At 42.8% G+C, this 20,515-nt stretch overlaps 3 protein-coding genes across 6 annotated transcripts; 2 read left to right on the top strand and 1 right to left on the bottom strand.

Moving 5' to 3' along the window:
- Positions 1-144: 144 nt before the first annotated feature.
- On the top strand, positions 145-7,047 carry gmcl1 (germ cell-less, spermatogenesis associated). Of its 3 annotated transcripts, XM_027006457.2 has the most exons (16): positions 145-577; positions 949-1,027; positions 1,495-1,684; positions 2,171-2,294; positions 2,533-2,629; positions 2,780-2,877; positions 3,285-3,397; positions 3,497-3,562; positions 3,811-3,895; positions 4,027-4,117; positions 4,425-4,565; positions 4,935-5,004; positions 5,227-5,302; positions 5,481-5,626; positions 5,724-5,811; positions 6,285-7,047. In XM_027006457.2, exons 3-16 carry the CDS (start codon positions 1,509-1,511, stop codon positions 6,420-6,422), a joined length of 1,509 nt encoding a protein of 502 aa, XP_026862258.2. In that variant the 5' UTR covers positions 145-577; positions 949-1,027; positions 1,495-1,508; the 3' UTR covers positions 6,423-7,047. The 3 variants fall into 3 exon arrangements, with proteins under 3 accessions (XP_026862258.2, XP_026862256.2, XP_026862257.2); XM_027006455.2 differs by lacking the exon at positions 949-1,027 and having other exon boundaries at positions 1,498-1,684; XM_027006456.2 differs by lacking the exon at positions 949-1,027.
- Positions 7,048-7,050: 3 nt separating this feature from the next.
- fam136a (family with sequence similarity 136 member A) lies at positions 7,051-8,428 on the bottom strand. The gene is made up of 3 exons (XM_027006474.2): positions 8,036-8,428; positions 7,711-7,851; positions 7,051-7,585 (listed from the first exon to the last, which is right to left on the bottom strand). Exons 1-3 carry the CDS (start codon positions 8,120-8,122, stop codon positions 7,397-7,399), a joined length of 417 nt encoding a protein of 138 aa, XP_026862275.1. The 5' UTR covers positions 8,123-8,428; the 3' UTR covers positions 7,051-7,396.
- Positions 8,429-8,464: 36 nt separating this feature from the next.
- On the top strand, positions 8,465-16,441 carry pcyox1 (prenylcysteine oxidase 1). 2 transcript variants are annotated; one of them, XM_027006503.2, is made up of 7 exons: positions 8,465-8,559; positions 8,921-9,065; positions 9,484-9,690; positions 11,443-11,617; positions 13,373-13,584; positions 13,795-13,947; positions 14,290-16,441. In XM_027006503.2, the coding sequence occupies exons 2-7, from the start codon at positions 8,954-8,956 to the stop codon at positions 14,958-14,960; spliced, it is 1,530 nt and encodes a 509-aa protein (XP_026862304.2). In that variant the 5' UTR covers positions 8,465-8,559; positions 8,921-8,953; the 3' UTR covers positions 14,961-16,441. The 2 variants fall into 2 exon arrangements, with proteins under 2 accessions (XP_026862304.2, XP_026862305.2); XM_027006504.2 differs by lacking the exon at positions 13,795-13,947.
- Positions 16,442-20,515: the final 4,074 nt, after the last annotated feature.

Genomic DNA, 20,515 nt, shown 5'->3' with positions numbered 1-20,515 from the left:
CCAGTAACGCCCACTGAATGACCAGCGCCTCTACTGGTGGAACCTGTTTCATGCATTGACATTCAAATATAACAATTATTTATAACGATTTCTGTCGTGTTTGCAGTTCTGTAGCGTGCATGTTTTCTCACACATTTTAACTGGACATAGAAATACTCGTAATAGAAATACTGTCTGTAGCTGGAATTCAGGACCACCTCCAAGACACTAGGTGGCAGAAAACGTAAAAAAAAATTCGGTAAAGTGAGATTTTTGGTATGAGAGGAAGAAACTGTTATGTTTTGTGTTTTGGAGCGCTTTTGTTCTTGTTAGGTACAGGACAGCTAATGAACCAGGTTTGGGTGTTGGACCTATACCGGTCAGAATAAACAGACTGCCATGCTGGTTTCTCACATATTGAATGGTTCCCAATAACCATCAGCTGACAGGGTGTGTCTGGGCGCTGTATATTCAAGTAAAATTCCAAGCTAACTAACTTGCTTAGAAGCTCCTCTATATAGGTTACCACCTTCTTGGACAGAGGATTGTTTACCGAGTCGTGGGACCGAAGAGCTCTGTTAAATCACTGGACTGACAGGTGAGACTGGCAAGAAATGCACCCCCCTGCAGTTGAGAGGTTAACTAGCTGTATATTTACTGCCCGACTAATAATTTGCGTATTGCTTGTATTTCGTTAAACGTGGCATTAGCGTCCAGTCAGGTGAGTCCGAGTCTACTGGTTAGCTAAGCTGGCTATAGACGTAGTGCTAGCCAATACAAAGCCACGCTAGCAAAATATATGTCTGATCTGATTAGAGCAAGACGTTTAAACTCCTTTGTAGGAAGGAAAAGATTCATTATATGGGACGTGCACATACAGAACATCAGTTTTATATATGAGACCAGTGTTTCTTCAGCTACGCTACACGGCACTGCTAGCGTGTCAGAATATTTGTGTTTATATTTCAGTTTGCTCTGCCGGAGGCTATTCTGATCAGTTCCAAGACAGTACACTCATAGGCTATTTTTGGCCACGGCGAACTTTAAAGTAGGAAGCTTCCTAATATTGCCATTTCTTTATAGTAATCCGCACATCCACTTTTAAAAATATACTTCCAATCACATACTATAAAAACATACAATATTGCAAAAAAGATTTCATAATTCACATTGAGATTTGTCTCATTTAATTTTGTACCATTGTAAGTTATATTTACCAGAATCAGAATAAATCAAATGTTTTTGCATAAAATGTATATCTTAACCAAAATATTTGAATGTAATTTTTTTTTTCCCTATAGTAATCAAATATCAATGATCATTGTTTCTCTTTCTGTACAGCCATGCATGACTCTTACATTTGATTTAGTCATCAAGCATGGGAATTTTAAGAAAGACAATCAACTTACAGCATAATGGCTCAGTTCTGAGATCCTCATATGAGACAATGCAGTCATGAGCTTAGAGACACTTAAGCAATTGGCAGGGTGTGTGTGTATGTGTGTGTGTGTCTAGCAGGGTGGAGCGTGATGGGATCGCTTGGGAGTCGGTTCCAGGCAGCTCCACGGGGTGCAGATGTAGTGGAGGAAGGCCACTGTGTGGTGAGAAGACACAGCTGTGAGTGCAAGAAGAGGAAAAGAGCCTCACACTGTGAGTGTGACAGTGAACCAGAGGAAGAGGACAGCCTGCTGGACACACCTCGCAGGTCTCACACACAAACAAACAAACAAACAAACAAACAAACACAGTCTTCACAATGACTTTCTCCTTCATGGTATCCAGTAGCGCAGGGACAAGGCTGTCCTGAACAGACACATACAAGCACACACACCCACATTATTTAAAGTGATGCTTTATACAAAAAAAAAAACACTAATGATGGATAAAAAGTAGTAGGGATCATATAGTAAAACTGCCAGTGGTAGATGTATATAAGTTTATAAGTGTGCAGAATTCTCCTTTGGACACTGTAGGTGTTTATTTAGCCCTGATCATTTTACTGTGCAGTTAACATTATGCAAATTATCTCATACTTGTAGATCTTATCTGACATTCATTCACTGCAAAACACAACAACCCTATAGAGACACATTCCTTTAATCTGACGTAACACATGCAGTTTGTAGTAACTGTGTGTGTAATTCTCTGGTGTTCGCTTTCTCCTTGCGCCCCATTGGTGGAACTGTAACAGAAAGAAACTGAAAAGCACCTCTAAGTACATCTACCAGACACTTTTTCTGAATGGGGAAAACAGTGACATACGCATCTGTGCACTAGGCCAAGAGTGGAACCTACACAAAGTTTACCTGTGTCAGGTAAGGCTGCAGAGTTCAGCTGCTGCTAACTGGAACTGATCACTCGAGCCACTGAAAGAAGTTAATAATAGTCAGGATGGACATAGAATTATGCATGTAATGTTCTGTGCTTGTGGCATTATTTGACTATGCTCCTGATGTGCCCTTCTACAAGTAATGGTCAGTTTACAGTGGAAGAGAACGGAGATATTCTCATATCTCGCCTTTATTTTCCTTTTGTGCTCTTGATTCCCTGCAGTCAGGCTATTTCTCCAGCATGTTCAGTGGCTCATGGAAGGAGTCCAACATGATGGTCATCGAGTTGAAGATCCCAGACCAGAATATTGACACAGAAGGTAAAGGCTGTTTCAAAGTTTGACCCTCATGCTGTTTGCACAGCAAACATCCAACTTCGATGCATGTCTTCATTTACCAGCTGTCTAAACCTTGCGCCTTGCAACTTGACTTGTGCGTGTGGCCGTGCGCATGTATCTGGGTGTCTGTAGCCCTGCAGGTGGTCTTTGGCTCTCTCTACAGGGATGATGTGCTGATCAAGCCCAGCAGGGTGGTCAGTATCCTGGCTGCTGCCTGCATGCTCCAGCTGGTCAGTACAGCACAGGCCTCGCCTCCAAAGCACAGCACTACATCAATCCCGCCTCCGGTGTTCGTAATTCATGTTCATAGTTAATGTTCATGAATGAACATCTTCATACACTTTTCAGTGTGATCTTTGGTCAGTAGCCTATTTGGACAAGTGAATCTGTCCTACGTGTCTCAAAATGTTTTCAGTATCTGCCATGGTTTCATAAATCTCTGAGTATTCAAAGTTATGCCTTGATTGTCACATTACAAAGTTGATCGTGTTCACGAACAAACAAACAAACAAACAATAAATAAACAAATAAATAAATAAGACTAAAAAGGCATTCATGAATAAACAGTAGTGCCACATGCTGCTTTAGACACGGTGAACCAACACCCCAGATATTTGTACTTTGTGTGTGTGTTCAGGATGGGCTTATCCAGCAGTGCGGCGAGACCATGAAGGAGAATGTCAGTGTGAAGACTGTGTGTGGCTATTATGCGGCTGCTAGCATATATGGCCTGGACTCCGTCATGAAGAAGTCAGTCCTCTCTGAGTTTTCACATTTGTCTGTTTCTCTTCTTGACCCCTTCATCCCCTGTGTTGTGATTTTGCAATGCATGTATGTGTCTGGTTTCAGGTGCCTGGAGTGGCTTCTCAATAACCTGATGACTCATCAGAATGTGGAACTGATGAAGGAGCTTGGGTATCCACCTCTTTGAAGACAACATTGAGTTATTGTGATCACAATGTTCAGAATCATTACAGTACTCCAATTTGGACCTTGAATTCTGTATTTTGTAATCACTGGTAGTTCATTTTGCAGTCAGTATAACTGTACAAGATGACTTCCTGAGAAGGGAGGTTGTTGGCTCTTTAGGACATGGAGCATTACCGCTCTAATTTAAGCACCTCTCATCGAGGGCTTGTATTCACATGTTAATCTGGTTTAAGGGTTGAAGTCATTGAACAGCTGATTCAGTCATCTGACCTGTTCGTTATGCAAGTAGAGATGGATGTCTACACTGCACTGAAGAAGGTATGTTGTCCTGATATCACGAAACAAAAAAAACACCACATTAACCATATAAATTACTTTTGTTTGTTACTTTGCCCTCTCCTGCATCTCTGTCTCTCTCGCTCTCTCGCACTCTCCCTCCCTCCCTCCAGTGGATGTTCTTACAGCTTGTCCCATCATGGGACGGCCCAATCAAGCAACTCCTGGTTGATGCAGACACATGGCTCTGTAAAAGACGAAGTGGTGGGTTTTGTATACTTACACAAATTGCCAATATGCACATCTTCCCCCATCTGCTCATACACATCTGGTTACGTTCACTTTTTACATATAGGTGGGTTGGTTTTGGGAGGGAGAGGGGCGAATATATTATCTCAGGTCTAGCAATTTCTGGATAATAATTGACCAAAAGAAAGCACTTCTGACATGTATTTCTAAGAAGCCGTGGTTAGCATTATTTGAACTTGTATGGTGTGTTTGTGTCTGACATGTAAGCAGTGTCCTAAAAAAAAATCTGTGTGTGGCACTGCTGCGTGTGTCACCTGTTCAGAGCTGGGAGAGGAAGAGCCGTTTCTGTGCACGGAGCAGGGGACGACCTTCACTCCCGTCTTCAGACACATCCGCCTGCAGTACATAATCAACGACCTTGCCTCCGCCCGTATTCTGGAGCGTGATAACATCATCCCTCCCGGTAAGACCTTACACTCAGATTAGGGGGCTTCATGATTAATATGCCCTCCCACCAGTCAGGTGCATGGCGTTGCACTCTAATCGCTGATCTTGATGCCAGTCAGGGCTAGAGCTGGAGCCATGACTCTGAGGTCTGAATGATTTCCCCTCCTTCAGTGCACTTAACTGAGTTTATGAAGGACCAGCTGGTATTGTTAAATTTCGGAAGGGGTTGGTAATTTGCTGGGTTGGATCATGTGTTTTATAAGCAGGAAAACTCTCCAGTGCAAAGTGTTAAAGTTCCCCATAATGTCCCTCCCGGCCCTGTTGTAGGTTTAGCCAAGCTGATGGTAAGCAACATCTTGCTTGCATTTTCTCTGTTCACTCATAGACTGGCTGTCCAGAATATACAAGCAGCAGTGGTTCGCCATGCTACGCACTGAACATGACAATGACAATGGGTGAGTATGATGAGACTCAACAGATCTCACACCTGTCACACACAGCCCAGTGCTTGATCTGATCCTGATCACTGCTCTCAAACTCTAGTCATAGACAAACCAGAGTTTGATTAGATCTCTACATCAGCATTTTATTGATTTTATTTATTTTTGGTCTGATTATTTTTTAATGATCCTAGACTTGATTGCATCTTTATGTTCATCTCTGCTTCCCTGGGTTAGACCCCAAGAGGCCAATAAGGAGGAATTTGAGCAGAACAGCATGCGCTGTGGTCGAAAACTGACAAAAGATGGAGATGTGAGTCTAATAGTTACTACTGTTGTGGGGCAATCAATGTATAAACTTCCCTCTGGGCTTTGCAGGGATGCTCACTTAGGCAGGTGTTTGAGGCTGGGGTGTTGGGGAGGTGTTTGAGGATGGGGTGTTGGGCAGGTGTTTGAGGGTGGGGTGTGTTAATCTGAATCCCTTCTCTCAGTACTGCTGGAGATGGACTGGTTTTAATTACGGTTTTGATCTGCTGGTTACCTACACCAACCGCTTCATTGTCTTCAAGAGGAATACCCTCAGCCAGCCGTGTGGGGGTGCGGTCAGCTTACAGCCACGACGACACCTTGCCTTTAGGTGTGCTACCTGCATCACACCACTCTGCACTGTGATTTGTGTACAAGTATTTACATCACATGCACATTCTAAGATGTTCATTTAACTCTGCCTTCAGGTTACGACTGGCTTCCTTTGACAGCAGCGGTAAACTGATCTGTAGTCGCTCCACAGGCTACCAGCTCTTAACTCTGGAGAAAGACCAGGTACACATAAGGCCATTCACACATTGCTCACACACTGAGTATTCTGATTGTTCCCCTTTTGAACACTGTCCCTGCTTTGCTGCCTCTGATTGGTTGGGCAATTCTGAAGGCGTGATCAAGCAGGAAAGACACTGCAGTGGTCAGTACATGGGTTCCCTAATATTAGAGCTGCTCTCTGACCAGAGATGGCCAAAAGAAATCTTATGCTCTACCAAATGGACAGCAAAAGATACCACATTTCATATATTATATACATTATAAATTTATAGTTATGCATAAAGTATTTTAGGACTTCAAAATAAAAGTGCCTTTTTTTTCATTTTGTCAAAATAAAAATTGCAAAAATCATTGCAATGTAATTTCAAATTCATTTTTAAAATGCTGCCCATCTCCTCCTCAAACATGCCCCGTGTGTGTGTGTGTGTGTGTGTGTGTGTGTGTGTGTGTGTGTGTGTGTGTGTGTATTCTGGCAGGAGTATGTGGTAATGAATTTGGATAGTCGCCTCTTGTCTTTCCCACTTTACGTGTGCTGTAACTTCCTGTACACCTCGCCTTCTTCTGAGCGACGAGGTGACGCCAGCGAATCCGAGACCAGCACCCACAGTGTGTAAAGACTGTCTGGCCAATAGATCCAGTAACATTTTGTTACTTTGCTTGGCTCCTCCCACCCAGCAGCCTTTAAGAGTCTACTTTTTGCTGCCAATTTTCTAAGCTTTTTTTAAGTGTATATCAATTTTTTATTGTTTTATTTTACTCTTATGTTAGTATTTCTAAATAGTTGTTTTTTTTAATTATTTTTCTGTAAAGCAATGCAATTCAACAGTGTGAGTGTTTTTGCTTATGGTTTGGCTTTTTCAGTTCACTTCTGGCCAGATTTATTTAATGTTGAAATTTGTTTTATATCATTTTATTTTATGTAGTGTTCTGGCTTGTACTGTGTACTGTCCTGATTTTGCCATGTGTTCCTATTTATTTGTTGTTGGGTTTTTTTGTACTGTTTACAACTGGTGCTGGCTGTTTACAAAGGTTATATTGTTTTTTTACCAGTGTTTGTCAGTGAGGCTTCATTCAAAGTTCACTGACATTGGTTTTGAACAATTGGGCATTTCATATTTTCAAGGATTCCATAGTATTTATACATCACAAAGAATGTGACTTGATGTAAATGTAAAGAAGACTTGAGTTTTGGACCAAAATGACTTAGCAGAAAAGACCTTACAAAATAAAAGTACACAGCAGAAACTTGCCCTTTCTCTTTAATTTTCTCCACAGACTCAGCACTAATTTTCAGATTTTTTGGGGGGGTGGGGGGTAATATTTAAAGTAAAACAGGTCTGGTTCATACATTAGTTTCAGCCAAATAAAATAGGCATTGATTTGACTGTTATTTTAATGACCATACAAAACAATTGCGACAGAGACAAATCCAGCTGATCTGATGAACACTAAGTCACAATATGGTGTCAGCGACGGAACAACGTGGGCTGGACGGATAACAAACATCATAAGTCCATCACAAACGTCGATCGTTCTGGGACCTCTCCTTCACGTAATAGTAATTACAAAAGACATTTCAGCTGCGGGATCACTGAGGTATCGATGCGAGGCTGTCCTTTATCCTGCGTGTCATGCTGGGAAGCAGATGTAGGTGGTCGTCCACGCAGCTGCCAACGCACTTCTCCATCAGAGCGCGCACCGCGGGCTCCTTCGCTCCCGTATCGAACAAGTCTTTGGCTTTGTCGTTGCAGTGCATGGTGCATCGTGTGAGTCGATCCTGCAAGGGTACCAGATCACTGCAACTACATTCAATTTGTCCCAATACGCACGTCACTGATGGACCATAAAATCATACCCATCCACCAAAATGCTAAGGTATTTGGCTAACAGGTGTCCACTTACCTGAAACTGTTCGAGCTCGTTAGTGACTAATCCCTGAGCCTTAGCCATTGGCGCATGGCACTGGTCTATGCACTGGTGCACCAGACTCATTGAGCCAGCTGTGCGCTCGCAGCAGTCGGCGCTGCATCGGAACATGCGACCCTAAAAGTCAAATGTCAATGGCTTTAGGTGCGAATTTAAACGCCACGTTATATAGATTAGAAGTGCGTTACAATTATTCGTGTACGCATCCAGTGAATAAGGGTATTGGTTCTATGCCGAAGCCCAAATAATTATGTCCGAAGCTGCTGGAGAGACCAGTTGGCCCACTTAGACAGATGGCTACCTGCATCTTACGGATGTGGTCCCGTTCCAGGCTCTGCACCATGTCCTCCACCGCCTTCTGTACGCGAGCCTGCTGCGCCTCTGCCATCACCGTCAGGTTGTAATGTAGTTGCAGGTATATTAATATCTAATGGTCGCCTATATGTCGTCCTGAAATGTAGCTAGGAGTTGTCACTCCGCTAGCTAGACCCAATGTTTAGTTATCACACCAAGCCATAACAGGGTGGGGAAAACCGTCTAACGCGGTATGGCGACCATTGCAGGTGGAAAAAAAAAGAACAGTATTCAGTTCTCACAAAAAATAGTTATATTTAAACTATTAACAAATACCAACTTTTAAGGTGACCTCTTAGACAGCATGGGAGTAGGGAAACATGCCGCTTCCGCCTCTAGCTGACGTTACGATGTGTTTCCGCTTCCGTTTTTTTTTTTTAACTTAGACGTATAACCCACCAAAAAGGGAATTTATTAGGCTTGCTCTTTTCTCTCTTTAAAAACATAATTTTAACTGCATCGCTGGAAGCAGTAAGTCAGTATTATTTAGTTCTATGTTTTTGTTGGTAGCTAGGCACATTATTTGGTTGGTCATCTAGCTAAGGTGTGCTGGTTAATTTAGTCGTTGTGCAGTTGGGAAACTTTAAAAATTAAGCATTGCTGTCTCAGATTTGACCACATATGCCGGGATTACTGCAGGGGCTTTCGTTAATTGCAAGTTTTTTAATTGATAACTATTGGTTTATCATCGAGAAACTAGTATTAGGTATACAGTACCTAAAGTCGGAAGCCAATAAATTGCGAACCTCATTAGATGACCTTTGCTATGAAATACTTTGAGCTACTGTCAGCAGTCTCGACCAGACGAAACCCTTTTCTGTTCTCTTCCTAGATGTCAAAAGCTGTCAGGAGCTAACTCCCTGCAATGTCTCTGAGAACCCTGTCCGTAAAGGCTTTCCTGTTCCTGGGGCTTTGTCAGGTTGGACGCAGGGGTCTCGCCTCTGCCCCTGAGCTCACAGAGCAGCCCAAGAAAATTGGTAAGGCGCGTTACATTTGTCTATGGGCACACAGACCGGTGTTTCTCAGTCCTGATCCTGAGAAAAGCTACGCCGCGCACTTTGGTGCTTTGTCTGCGCTAACAGACCCCATTACAATGCGTAAAACTGGCAGTTGAGAAGTAAAAATCTTAATCTGCACAACAGGTCACCAGGAGCAGGACTGCGTAACCCAACTTTAATAACTGGTTCCTCCTGCACTGTTCTCTTTACTTGGCTTGTTACTATGCATATTTTAATGTTAGCTTCTTGCAAAACTTCCTGTTAAGTGCTATGTTATGTTACGTGGTCCAAAAAACCTGCTCTGATCCTGATTAGCAACTGTTGGTGTGGAGTTTCACTTTTTTAAAAAGGAAAAACTGGTTGTGTTGAGTGTGGCTTTCCTCTGCCGCACGTTTAGCCGTTGTGGGAGCCGGCATTGGGGGAACGGCTGCAGCGTATTTCCTCAGGCAGGAGTTCGGACCTGCCGTCCGGATCGACGTGTACGAGGCAGGAACTGTAGGAGGGCGTTTGGCCACTGAGAACATTGGAGGATATGAATATGAAAGCGGAGGATCTGTTATACACCCGCTAAATTTACACATGAAGCACTTTGTGGACAAACTAGGTGAGTTGTCTCTTTTAGATGCATATGCACACTTGCACAATTACCCAAAGATTTTCCACAATTTACAGTGAAATATTTGGCCAGTGTTACTGGCTCTGAAAAGCACCATCTTTAAATTGATTGACTGGTTGTGTTTTCATTTAATACACCACTGAAGCAGCCAAAGCTTTTCAAGGGTATCAATTCTTGTATAGGAATTCTCCCTACAGTTGACAGGGTCTACTTAACCATTCATGGATGATGTTGTAACACACTGAGACTCAGTAAAGCTGTTTTTTTGCATTGAGTCTAAACTGACGCATCTTTTCTTGCTTTACACGTTTTGGTCTTTGTCCACCGAGACTCCAGAAACAGATTTCAAGTACACAAGTGTCCTGTCTCTGGCTCCAGCCCTAACACTGGCGTAGTCGTCCATGGCTGGGGAGCGGGTAGAGCAGCTTGTCTTTCCAGGTGTCAGTGCTGTATATCTTAACTGTTTAAAGGGGTTTTTTTAAATGCAAGCTGCTCTGTCTTGAGGGATTCGGTTGGATGGATGTGATGGTCCCATAATGCCATGGTAAAATATTACGGCACAATGAAGCGAGGCTGAACACAAATGGCTTCAAACCAGACTTCACTGACCTCCTTCAAACTGACAATCCTTCAAAGTGAAATCTTCCACGATTTATGTTTGCAACGTTTGAGAGGCACATTGATCCAGTGCAACTTGCATATTGATCAGTATGACAGTCAGTGTGTGCTCCCTGGGAACTGAACCCATGACCTTGGAGTTACTAAAACCTTGCTCTACATGAAATGGTATAGATGTTGACTTGACAATAAACTGATTAGTCAAGCAAGACCATAAATTTTCTCCAGGATCAGCAGTAATTAACTGCTGCAGAATCCTGATTGACACTGACCACTAATACCCCTGACAGAATGACACCTGAAATAGTATCAGCTGAGAGATGTATCATGAGCTTACAACCATTTTTAACACAGATTTAGTATCAGACTGTTATTTAGTATCAGACTGATTTAGTATCAGACTATTTTGTGCTTTCATGTCCATTTAGTTCTCCCAGTAATGACACTGTGTCCTCAGTATCACTGTGTAGAGATAACATGGTTAAAATGTCACCATGCTAATAAATATTACATTTAAATTGAAATCGGGACCTCAAATCAACTCAACACTTTGCCAACCAAATGGGGGGAAAGTGCTCTAACTCTGCAGACATGCAGTCCCTAAGACTGACTTTGATAACAGAAGTTCTGCTTCTGCATGATCTCCAGTGCCACCTTTGACACTATCGATCATGAGAACATTAGACTTAGACCCGAGTTGGACTCTCAGGAAAAGACCTAAACTGTTCTAGGTCTAATGACTCTGTTTTAAATATATCTGTTGGCGCATCAGATGCCCTTTGACCTTCAATAGACAAATAATAATCCCAACGGTAAGGTGGCCATTGAAAATGTCAGCAACTCACTGTGCAGTTTGTTGTCATATTGTTTGTGTTTTACGTTGTCATTTCAGCTGTACAGGTAATATTGACAGAACAGCTGTCTGTACTCTCTATCAGCGATAAATGACAATGACCCAGTCTCACGCTCCCTCCTACATAGTTTTCTTTTTTTCTCTTTCCCCACCCTGTTCCAACTCACTTTCTGACTCACACTGTGCTTAAACTCTCATCGGTGATTGGAGCACTGGCTGGTCAGTACTGAGCATGTTCTGATTCACTCCGACTCATCCCCGGTTGCCAGGTCTGTCTCAGCGTGCCGATGTTCCCTCGAGGATGGCCATCTTCGACGGGAAGGAGTTGACCTTTGAGGAGAGTGAGTGGTTCATCGTCAACGTCCTGCGCATGCTCTGGCGCTATGGGCTCAACTTCCTGCGCATGCACTTGTGGGTGGAGAGCATCCTGGACAAGTTCATGAGGTGACTCCTACCACCTTCTCTGTTCCTCTGAGGGACAAGTTGAACCCTTGACCTCCTTAATGTGTAGTTATCCAACTAGGTGAAATTTTCCTTTTCTTAAAAAATAGAAATTATCCCAGGGCACCGGCGTGGTTACCCTTCAAACTGTGGGAGATGAACAGGGGCCTTCTATGATTTAACATTCTCCCTTTGATGACAAGGATAATAATTTACTATGTAGATATCTAGTAGTTGAAACTCACCCAAAGCTGCTTCCTGCTTAAAGAGTATGTATGTATGTATGTATGTATGTATGTATGTAAGATTCAAGGTGAGTAACTGCAGTGTACTGTAGAAAGAGATGTAGAGATATTCAAAATTATAGTAAAGTACAGTTTCCAGAGAAACAGGAAGTTTCAGACAGAGGTCCTTCATCAGCTGTATACCAAAGTGCTTCTGAATCAGCAGCAGGACAGGAGGAACATGTTTATATGTGAAACTAGATGTTTAATTCATAACATTCATTCCATGGGGTCTAAAGTTCCAAGAGTGTAGATCAGTTCTTTTTCTTTGGGTTTCCTAATTTAATTGCTACCATATAAACAACTGGCAATGTAAACAGATTTGTCATTAATGCAGGGTCCATTACTATTAAAATGTCTTGCCACTGGAAATGACAAGTCCTTAATTCTTATGGTCCGAAGGGGTTCAACAAACCGATCTTTAAGCCTTCCCTTGGTTTCTCCAATATAAAGCAGATTACATCTCTTGCAGTAGACAACTACTGCAGTGATGCATGAGGAGGAGTAGGTGATGACGGTTAATACTTTAGTGCCAGTTAATTTAGTGGTTGTGATTTATATTTACATGCAGCACATCGAGAGCAGTTGCAGGCTACAGTGCTACAGCCATTATTTGAATGATCATTTATCTCACTCTTGATGAGCATGTCTTTGATGTTTTTGTCTTGTCTGTAGATTAGTGGAGGATCCTTAAAAAAGGGCGTGTGGTCTCTACATCGTCCTGGAGGATTCTGAAGTGTTTAAGTGTAATATTAGCAACTGTTTTATTTGTAGGAAGATAAGTCAGCACCAAGGAAATTCTTGTGGTCTTAACAGCAGATTGTTTATAGGCCAGTGCTTTTACTCTCTGGACAGGTAAACATGAGCAAAAGCATTGTCTATGACTTCCTCAGGAATCCAGCAGTTTTTTAAATTTTCACACATTTCCAGGCTTTTCTGGAGGAAGCCTTCATTCTCACTGCAAATGCGTTTACGTGTCAGTAGCTGTGAGTGAGGGATGGAGTTTTTACAGGCCTTGGAATATTAAGAATTGTACCACAAATAGGAATGAGAGTCTGTAAATTTATAATAGATAGTGGTATTTAAACAAGAATTAGCAACATCCAAAAAATGTTCATGCAAGGATGTGCTATACTCCATGTATATTCAAGAGCTTTATATATAAAAAATTTGTGTACTTGGACGTCTCTTTTATTTAAGTTCTTATAGTGTTAAGTGTTTCCTACTGTGTGCTGTACTGTTATACAACCAATTAATTCAACCTTGACTTGGTAAAACCGCAAGGCACGCATGTTTCTTCATCCACATGTGCTGTGTGATTTCAATTTCACAACTGCCAGACTACCTCCTGTCTGCGGACCACAGCTCCCTTCTGTAAGGGCTGGCAGAGCTCTTAAATCCGCAGTGCAAGCTGGGAACGCACCATTTGCTTGGATTCGTTACATTCCTCACTGCTATGTTCTCATCCTGCCAGGATTTATCAGTACCAGCAGTTTGGCCACTGCTTCACCAGTGTGGAGCGTCTGCTGCATGCTATGGGCGGAGACTCCTTCCTGACCCTCCTCAACAACACTCTGGAGGAAACCATGCTAGCCAACGGCTTCTCCCAGGCCTTCATCAATGACATCGTGACACCGATCACACGTGTTAACTACGGCCAGAGTGTTCGCCTCCCTGGCTTCGTGGGTACGAGTCCTCCTCCCAGAAATGTTTGCCCCGAGTTGGTGTGTTTAGTTTTCAGTCACATACAGCTTTTTGAATTTGGAAAAGGCTCGTGTCCTCTGGCTTGTAATTAAGGTCAGTGGCGCCATCTTCTGGGCAGAATTTGCCATACTTTTTCAAACTGGCTAAATGATCACTTTAAGTGTGGTGCTTGTGGTGGGTGGTGCTATGCAGGAGCTGTATCTCTGGCGGGCGCAGACTCTGGCCTCTGGGCCGTGGATGGAGGGAATAAGAGGGTCTGCTCTGGCCTTCTGTACCACAGCAAGGCTGAGCTCATCCCGGCCCGCGTCACTGCCGTCTCCGTGAAGACAAGGCCAGCCAAACATGGTACAGCTCTCGCTTTATCTGTCGTGTGAGAAGCCAGGGTGAGGAAACGCACCCCCACCCAGAGGCTTGATGTGCTACAGTCTGCATTCCTGATTCAGATTAGGACAGACTGGAATAATGCAGAGGCAGGGCATGCTGGGGCAAAGAAAACATGAGCCTCTACCATGTGTGAGGCCTGGGAAATGTTGAAGATGAATGAGTTTAAAATATCTGAAGGTACAGGAACGGAGACTCGACAAATTGATCAGACAGGAAAGAAAACTCCTCTTTCAGAGCTAAATATAACCATACTGTATTTAAGATCTCTCTCTATCCCTCTCTCATTCAATTCCTAATGATCAGGTGCTGTAGCGACCTTTTATGAAGTGAACTATGTTGGCGAGTCTGGCCCTGCCCACTCCCTTTATGACATTGTGATAGTGGCCACGCCCCTTCACCAGGACCTGTCTGACATCAGCTTCTCGGGCATCTCTCCGCCAATCTCTTCCCACTTCCCTGGCCGCTACCACCAGACCGTGGCCACGCTGGTCCTCGGCCAGCTCAACGTCTCCTACCTGGGCACGGAGCAGAAGCCGAGTGACTTCACTTTCTCGGACATCCTCACGACGGACAGCAAGGCCCTCGCCATCAACAGCCTGAGCTCTCTGGACCCAGCCCACATGCCGCCAAACTACAGACAGCAGCCGGCCAGCCAGACCAAAGTGTGGAAGGTGTTTTCCCATGGGCCGCTGTCAGAGTTGCAGCTGCAGGAGCTGTTTTTGTCCCGGGAGCAGGTACGAGAGCGACGCTGGCTAGCGTATCCCAACTACAGAACCCCTCAGCGCCGCATCCCGCCCTTCATCCTCCACGACCGCCTCTTCTACCTCAGCGCCATCGATTGGGCTGCCAGCGCCATGGAGATGAGCGCCATCGCCGCCCGCAACACTGCTCTGCTCGCCCACCACCGCTGGTACAGCCAGACGGATAAGGTAGACCAGGAAGATCTCCACACCCGCCTCCGGGGGGAGCTGTAGGCCGAGATGGCACATTTACCTTCAAGTGTTGCCTCACAGGAGAGGCAAGAGACCTTCACCAGCGGATTCAAATGAACTGTCCTCTTGCTCTGTTTGTGTACGTGTGTGTATATACATATGCATATTTTCTATGCTGATTCTTGTTAGTGATGCTAATTTAATCAGGTGGTACAAATGACATGATGATAATTAATAGTTAGTTTTCCTCCACATTTATCAAGATGAGCGTTTGTGCACAACCCAAAAGCACTAATAACTACTGAGCCTTATGGTTTTAAATGGCCTTGAGGGAGTCCTTTTAGACTCTTGCAGTAGTTTACCATCTACAGGTTTGTTTGTTTTTTAATTCTATTCCTACATACAATGTTAGATTTCAGCACTGATGTCCCTTTAGTGATCTCCAGCAATAACTAGAGATTAGTGAAAGCCCCTGAAAAGATCAAAGAATGGTCAGACATATTGGTCTACACACGGCTTCTGTTCTGCATGTCTAAGTTGATCAGATTTTCCAGCATTTGGTGTTAATGTAGTTGTGGTGTGTTGGGTTGAATTAATGTTTAATAACATAATTAACACTGGCTACCTCTGAGGACTTGTCTTCCATTGACTAAATAAAGGACTCTAAATTCTTACTAAATATTACAACAATTTGGAGAATTCATATTCCAATAATTTAAGTTGTTTAATCATGGTTCAGTTAAATTTAATCATAACGACAGTCGGTGCCAGCAGATGCAGCTACTAAACTGTGAACTTTGAGTTTCAGCATTTGCTATAAGATTCACATGACTACTTCCTGTTCAGTAGAAAAATGATATTCATAGCACTTGTCTGCTGACATGGTGCTGGAGCCAAAATCCTGAGCGGTGCTGTGCATTTCCACAGCAAAATCATAGCTTCTCGGCCAAAGACGTCGGTGCTGTTCTGACCCCATAACCTTCAGGTCTAACCAACAAATCTGTGGCGTGTTTACTTGCCTCTCCGCTATTTACAACAGAAATTAGGAACACAAGATAAGACGGCAAGCCTCACTAAGGAATGCCGCCGTCACTCATTTGGTGAAAAGAGGGCCGGATGGAGGAATACGTAGATGTATTAAACGAGCTTTCCGTTTTGGCGCCCTCTGCTGCTCCTTTTAGACATTGCTGGAGTCGACTGAAAGGAACCCTTCAGAATCTGAGACACAGTTTATGCATTCTAGCTGATGTACAAGATGCGCCTTTGACTTGAACATCTAAGCAGGCCGTTAACTGTTATTGATGTGACTTTCTTGTTTTCACTAAGCACTGAGGGGAAAAAAAATCCTTTGTACTGTTCTTTTATTCTTTATTGGGTGTTTTGGGTTTTTTTTCTTCTTTTTTTTTCCATTGTTTTTGTCTGTTCCCAGGAAATACTTTGTTTGTATGAATTCTGACAGATCTGTGATTATATTGGCAAAATAAGGGATTTAATAATTGAAAAAACAATAAATAAAACAACAGTTTGTTGTATAAAAAAATGTGTATTCTGTTTGAGGGCAGAGGAAGGTTGGTTTGCTGCATCTGGAGCAGGAACGTTCTGTATGTACCATGCTCACCACACACACGCTCCAACCACTTTAAGAGAATCATTTACTTATCATAGGAGCCCAGTTAGTCTTTGGCACATCTGTCGCTATGCAGAGCGTTTCGTGAGTAAAGACGCCAGCAGCATTGCTGGGCCTGATGCACTCATGCTAACGGCATCTCCTCTGTGTTGTGAATCACTGCCACCCAAAAAATATCCACTTAATTAACAATGAATAATTTTTGTAGTCCTCTGTGTGTGTCTTGTGTTAGTCACCTAGATTCAAAACATGTTCCAAAGGTAGTCTAGCTGTTTCACCAAGTCTTCATGTAGCCTACATGTTTTTGTACATACATTTGTTTACTTCTGGTTTGTTATGCTAATCTTCTCCATGAATAGAATTGTAATGATATGATTGGTCCCCAATGCAAAATGACTTGCCCAAACAAAGAGCAATGGGTTTTACACGTCAGCTGCAATGACCTCAGGTCCACGAGCACAGATGTTTACTGCATGCACGTATGTGAATGCTGCTGCTTCCCCCTCCTGAGTTCAAACACCGTGTCAATGACCATCATTGAGAACCGCAGTCATTCACCAATGAAACGAAAGGACGTTGGCATTGGCCGACACACCCTCACCCTCTCTGGCGCGCTCCCCGAGCACACGCCAGCCACCGGCTCGCACGACAGTGGGACATCTGACCTGGGCCGCCGATGAAGGCGTCTTTTCAGCACAGGGACAATGGCACATCTGTGCAGTGCCTTGAAGTGCCATACGCATCCCGGCAGCTAGGAGTGGAAGTGCCTGGCTGCTCATGCAGGGCATGTGATGCCCGCTGCAGTATAAGAGGCCAAGCTGATGGATGGCGCGCTACAACGCGTGGCTCGTCCTCCACCCACTGCCATCCAGCTCACGACGGCACTTCTGACTGCTCGAAGATGAGAGCTGTTGTTCCCATACTGCTTCTAGTGGCACTTGCAGGCCTTGAGAGTGGTAAGAAACAATATTTACACACTGATGAGTCACTTTTCTTTGGTTTGTTCATGCAGATTGCAGATGATAAATTGTTCAGGTATTCAGAACCTAAGCAAAAATATAACAGCTCTCTCTCGACTTATGCGAATTATAAGGGAAAATGCTTGACTCCAAAGTTTTAGGTTTTTAGAGACCTGTAATTGGACAACTAAAATTGTCACTTTTCTTGATGATCAAAATCTGATCACACTGAAAATGTTGTATATTGAGAAATTTGTCAAGTTGATCAGCGCTGCCCTCATTAGTTTAAAAGCTCATAACATGACTCATGTTTTTTAGAACAATATGGACTAGCCCAGTAATCAGTATACTGATTTAGTTCTGTATATGTGATTTGTGATCTATAATATGTAGTGCTTTCGGCATCTCTGGAAGTAGCTGGAATGCAGAATGTGAGTGATGATACAGGTAATATTCACTATTTTGATGATTCCCTGTGTTATATAATTCTATATAATTCCATGTTTGATAAAACCATATCTTTGTTTACTGTCACATAACAAAGATGAGCTCCAGTTGCTAAAGTATTCTATTTCTCTACAGTGGAGCTGAATGAACTGCATAAAACAGGTAAGCCACTGTTATGGTCGTCTGTCTTTCTTCGTCTCACACCCTACACAGAGACCATAAAGCCAGAAAGAATTATGTAAAGATGGTGAAGGTGGAGCGCCACCAAACACACATGGCACAGGTGGGAAAGGAAGACTTCTTGTATCAGAAAAGTGATCATGGACCAGTTCAGGTTGGACAGGATCAATTCTGATGCGGTTTCAAACTGACAAAAAAGATGGTGCATAGGCCCAGGTGGTTCCCAGTCGGGTGCCAGACGCCCAGCTGAGCCAGGCGCTTGCTCTCTGCCAGTCTGGGACGCACGTGATGTGGGTAACCGGCATTGCACAGCCTGCAATGTCCTGGTTTAGGTGTGCTGGGTGCAGGAGTAAGACTAAAGTGCAGACCAGCTAAAGATGTCCTGAGGAAGTAGATTAAGGATCTCTGGTGTAGGCTATCACACATAAATACATTAAAAGCCCTTCAGAAGGTTTAGTGATAAAGATTTAAAAAAGATAAACCAGATGATTTTACCAATTTTATATGTATCGGAAATAAACCATTGTGAATGGATTCAAAGACGGTTGATACAACAGATGTCACTTGCCTATCATTTGGCTACATAAGATCTGTTAAACTAAAATGCAGATCTGTAAATTACAACAGTGTGTAGTTGTTTGCGTGTGGCAGACTGCATTGTGAAGTTGGTTGGGCAATCCCTTGATAATTATTACAGTGGTGACTATGAATTCTCTTGGAGGTAATGCAAACGACTGACCTATATTTCTCATCACCAGTGACTTATTTTATTTTGATTACACTAAGTGAGTCACACTTCTGAGATTTGTGAGATACTAAGGCTGCTTGCTCCATTCTCTCTTTTACAGAAACTCTCCAGTCTGATGAAGAAACAGAATCAGAAGGTAATTACGGAATGCTATTACAAGACCGTGTTATTCAGACTACTCCTGGAGAGCAATAGGACTATAATGGTTAGCGTTTCCTTTCTCTAACATACCTGACCAAGCAGTCTAAGCAGAGTTGAGTCCGGTGCTTGGGAAAGAGGCCACTAAACTATGCAAGTTTGTGGTGCCTGAGGTCTGGATCTGAGTAACAATATTGCTATTATATTCGCTCCAGATATTAGCTTGTCCCAGGAACTGGTGTAAAATAATCATTCATTTCCCCTATTGACAGAAGAAGAAAGTCAAGAAGAAGTGAACTTCTTGGGTGAGAAACGTCCTTCAGTGTCTTACTGTGTAGAATAATAAAATAAGATTCTGTCCAATAACCTAACAAGCTACATAAACTAAGGCATGATTTCCTTACAGAAGCTTCAAAAGACAAAGACCCAGAGGGTAAGAACAGCCCCGTTTCTCTGAGCTGTTCAACTTGGTGCAGTCTGTTTATTTATAGGATCCTGTTCTCATCATTTCATGTATGCTTTTCACTTGAATTTTTATAATCTGTGTAATTTCATACAGAAATAAAACGCCAAGATGAGACTGTTGTTACATATTTGATGCATAAAGAGAAGACTGATGGTAAGAGAAAGGTGTATCAGTCACTGACCAGAATGTCCTGAGGTTCTTCACCACAGTTCATGATAGTAGTGAACTAATGTGTCTGATTTAACAGATGAAGAAAATGCAACAGAAAAGGAAGAGTCAGAAGAGCAAGCAGAAGCTGCAGGTGACCGTGACGGCTAACTTTGAACCACAATCAGGAAAACAAGCTGTATAAGCTATGTAGGGCTCAGATCTCATGCTGAAGCAATTTATTCATTTCCTTAGACCCGAAGCAAGAGGCATTCAAGGAGGCAGTAGGTGAGCAGCTATGCAGTTCCACTTAGGGCCTCGAGGGTGCAAAAAGTGTTACATACACCAGGTGGAGTAATAAAACAAGCAAAATGGCTGACCATATCTCAAGAAGTTAATGTGTTTTCCAGATGAAGAATCAGAGGACAGTGAGGAAAGTGATAGTGAGTATCCCCATAGTCTTTCACATTTACACCTTTAACTCTTAGTCAAGTGGGCCGCTTCTCAAAACATTTTTGCGCGCGCACGCACACACACACACACACACACACACACACACACACACACACACACACACACACACACACACACACATATATATATATATATATATATATATATATATATATATATATATATAAATGGGGCCTATTTTGTTTTTGTTTGTTTTTGTCTTGCAATTAGAAATTAATACTCATATTTTCTCTAACAGGCTTGAGACCAAAAAGAGGTAAAAACATTTTCATCAAAATATTAATGAATGGGTTTGACACACATTTACATCTTTATATATGCCTATATATTGTGTTCACTAAGGTCCAGATGTCAGCAGTTTAGTGCATTATTGTACATACTAAATGCAGGGCAATATTATGACCCATGATT

The sequence above is a fragment of the Electrophorus electricus genome, chromosome 17, assembly GCF_013358815.1.
Source record: "Electrophorus electricus isolate fEleEle1 chromosome 17, fEleEle1.pri, whole genome shotgun sequence".
NCBI classification, from domain to species: Eukaryota; Metazoa; Chordata; class Actinopteri; order Gymnotiformes; family Gymnotidae; genus Electrophorus; species Electrophorus electricus.
This window is presented reverse-complemented; position numbering and strand designations above follow the sequence as displayed.

What these genes read in the sequence shown, in the direction of transcription:
- pcyox1 (XM_027006503.2), top strand. Translation starts at nt 8,954, where the DNA reads ATGTCTCTGAGAACCCTGTCCGTAAAGGCTTTCCTGTTCCTGGGGCTT. An exon ending in GCACTTTGTGGACAAACTAG is followed by an intron (nt 9,691 to 11,442) that starts GTGAGTTGTCTC and finishes CCCGGTTGCCAG; the next exon opens with GTCTGTCTCAGCGTGCCGAT. An exon ending in TCGCCTCCCTGGCTTCGTGG is followed by an intron (nt 13,585 to 13,794) that starts GTACGAGTCCTC and finishes GGTGCTATGCAG; the next exon opens with GAGCTGTATCTCTGGCGGGC.
- gmcl1 (XM_027006455.2), top strand. Translation starts at nt 1,509, where the DNA reads ATGGGATCGCTTGGGAGTCGGTTCCAGGCAGCTCCACGGGGTGCAGAT. An exon ending in CTGCTGGACACACCTCGCAG is followed by an intron (nt 1,685 to 2,170) that starts GTCTCACACACA and finishes GAACTGTAACAG; the next exon opens with AAAGAAACTGAAAAGCACCT. An exon ending in AACTGACAAAAGATGGAGAT is followed by an intron (nt 5,303 to 5,480) that starts GTGAGTCTAATA and finishes CCCTTCTCTCAG; the next exon opens with TACTGCTGGAGATGGACTGG.
- fam136a (XM_027006474.2), bottom strand. Translation starts at nt 8,122, where the DNA reads ATGGCAGAGGCGCAGCAGGCTCGCGTACAGAAGGCGGTGGAGGACATG. An exon ending in ACCACATCCGTAAGATGCAG is followed by an intron (nt 7,852 to 8,035) that starts GTAGCCATCTGT and finishes TTTGACTTTTAG; the next exon opens with GGTCGCATGTTCCGATGCAG. An exon ending in ACGAGCTCGAACAGTTTCAG is followed by an intron (nt 7,586 to 7,710) that starts GTAAGTGGACAC and finishes GTACCCTTGCAG; the next exon opens with GATCGACTCACACGATGCAC.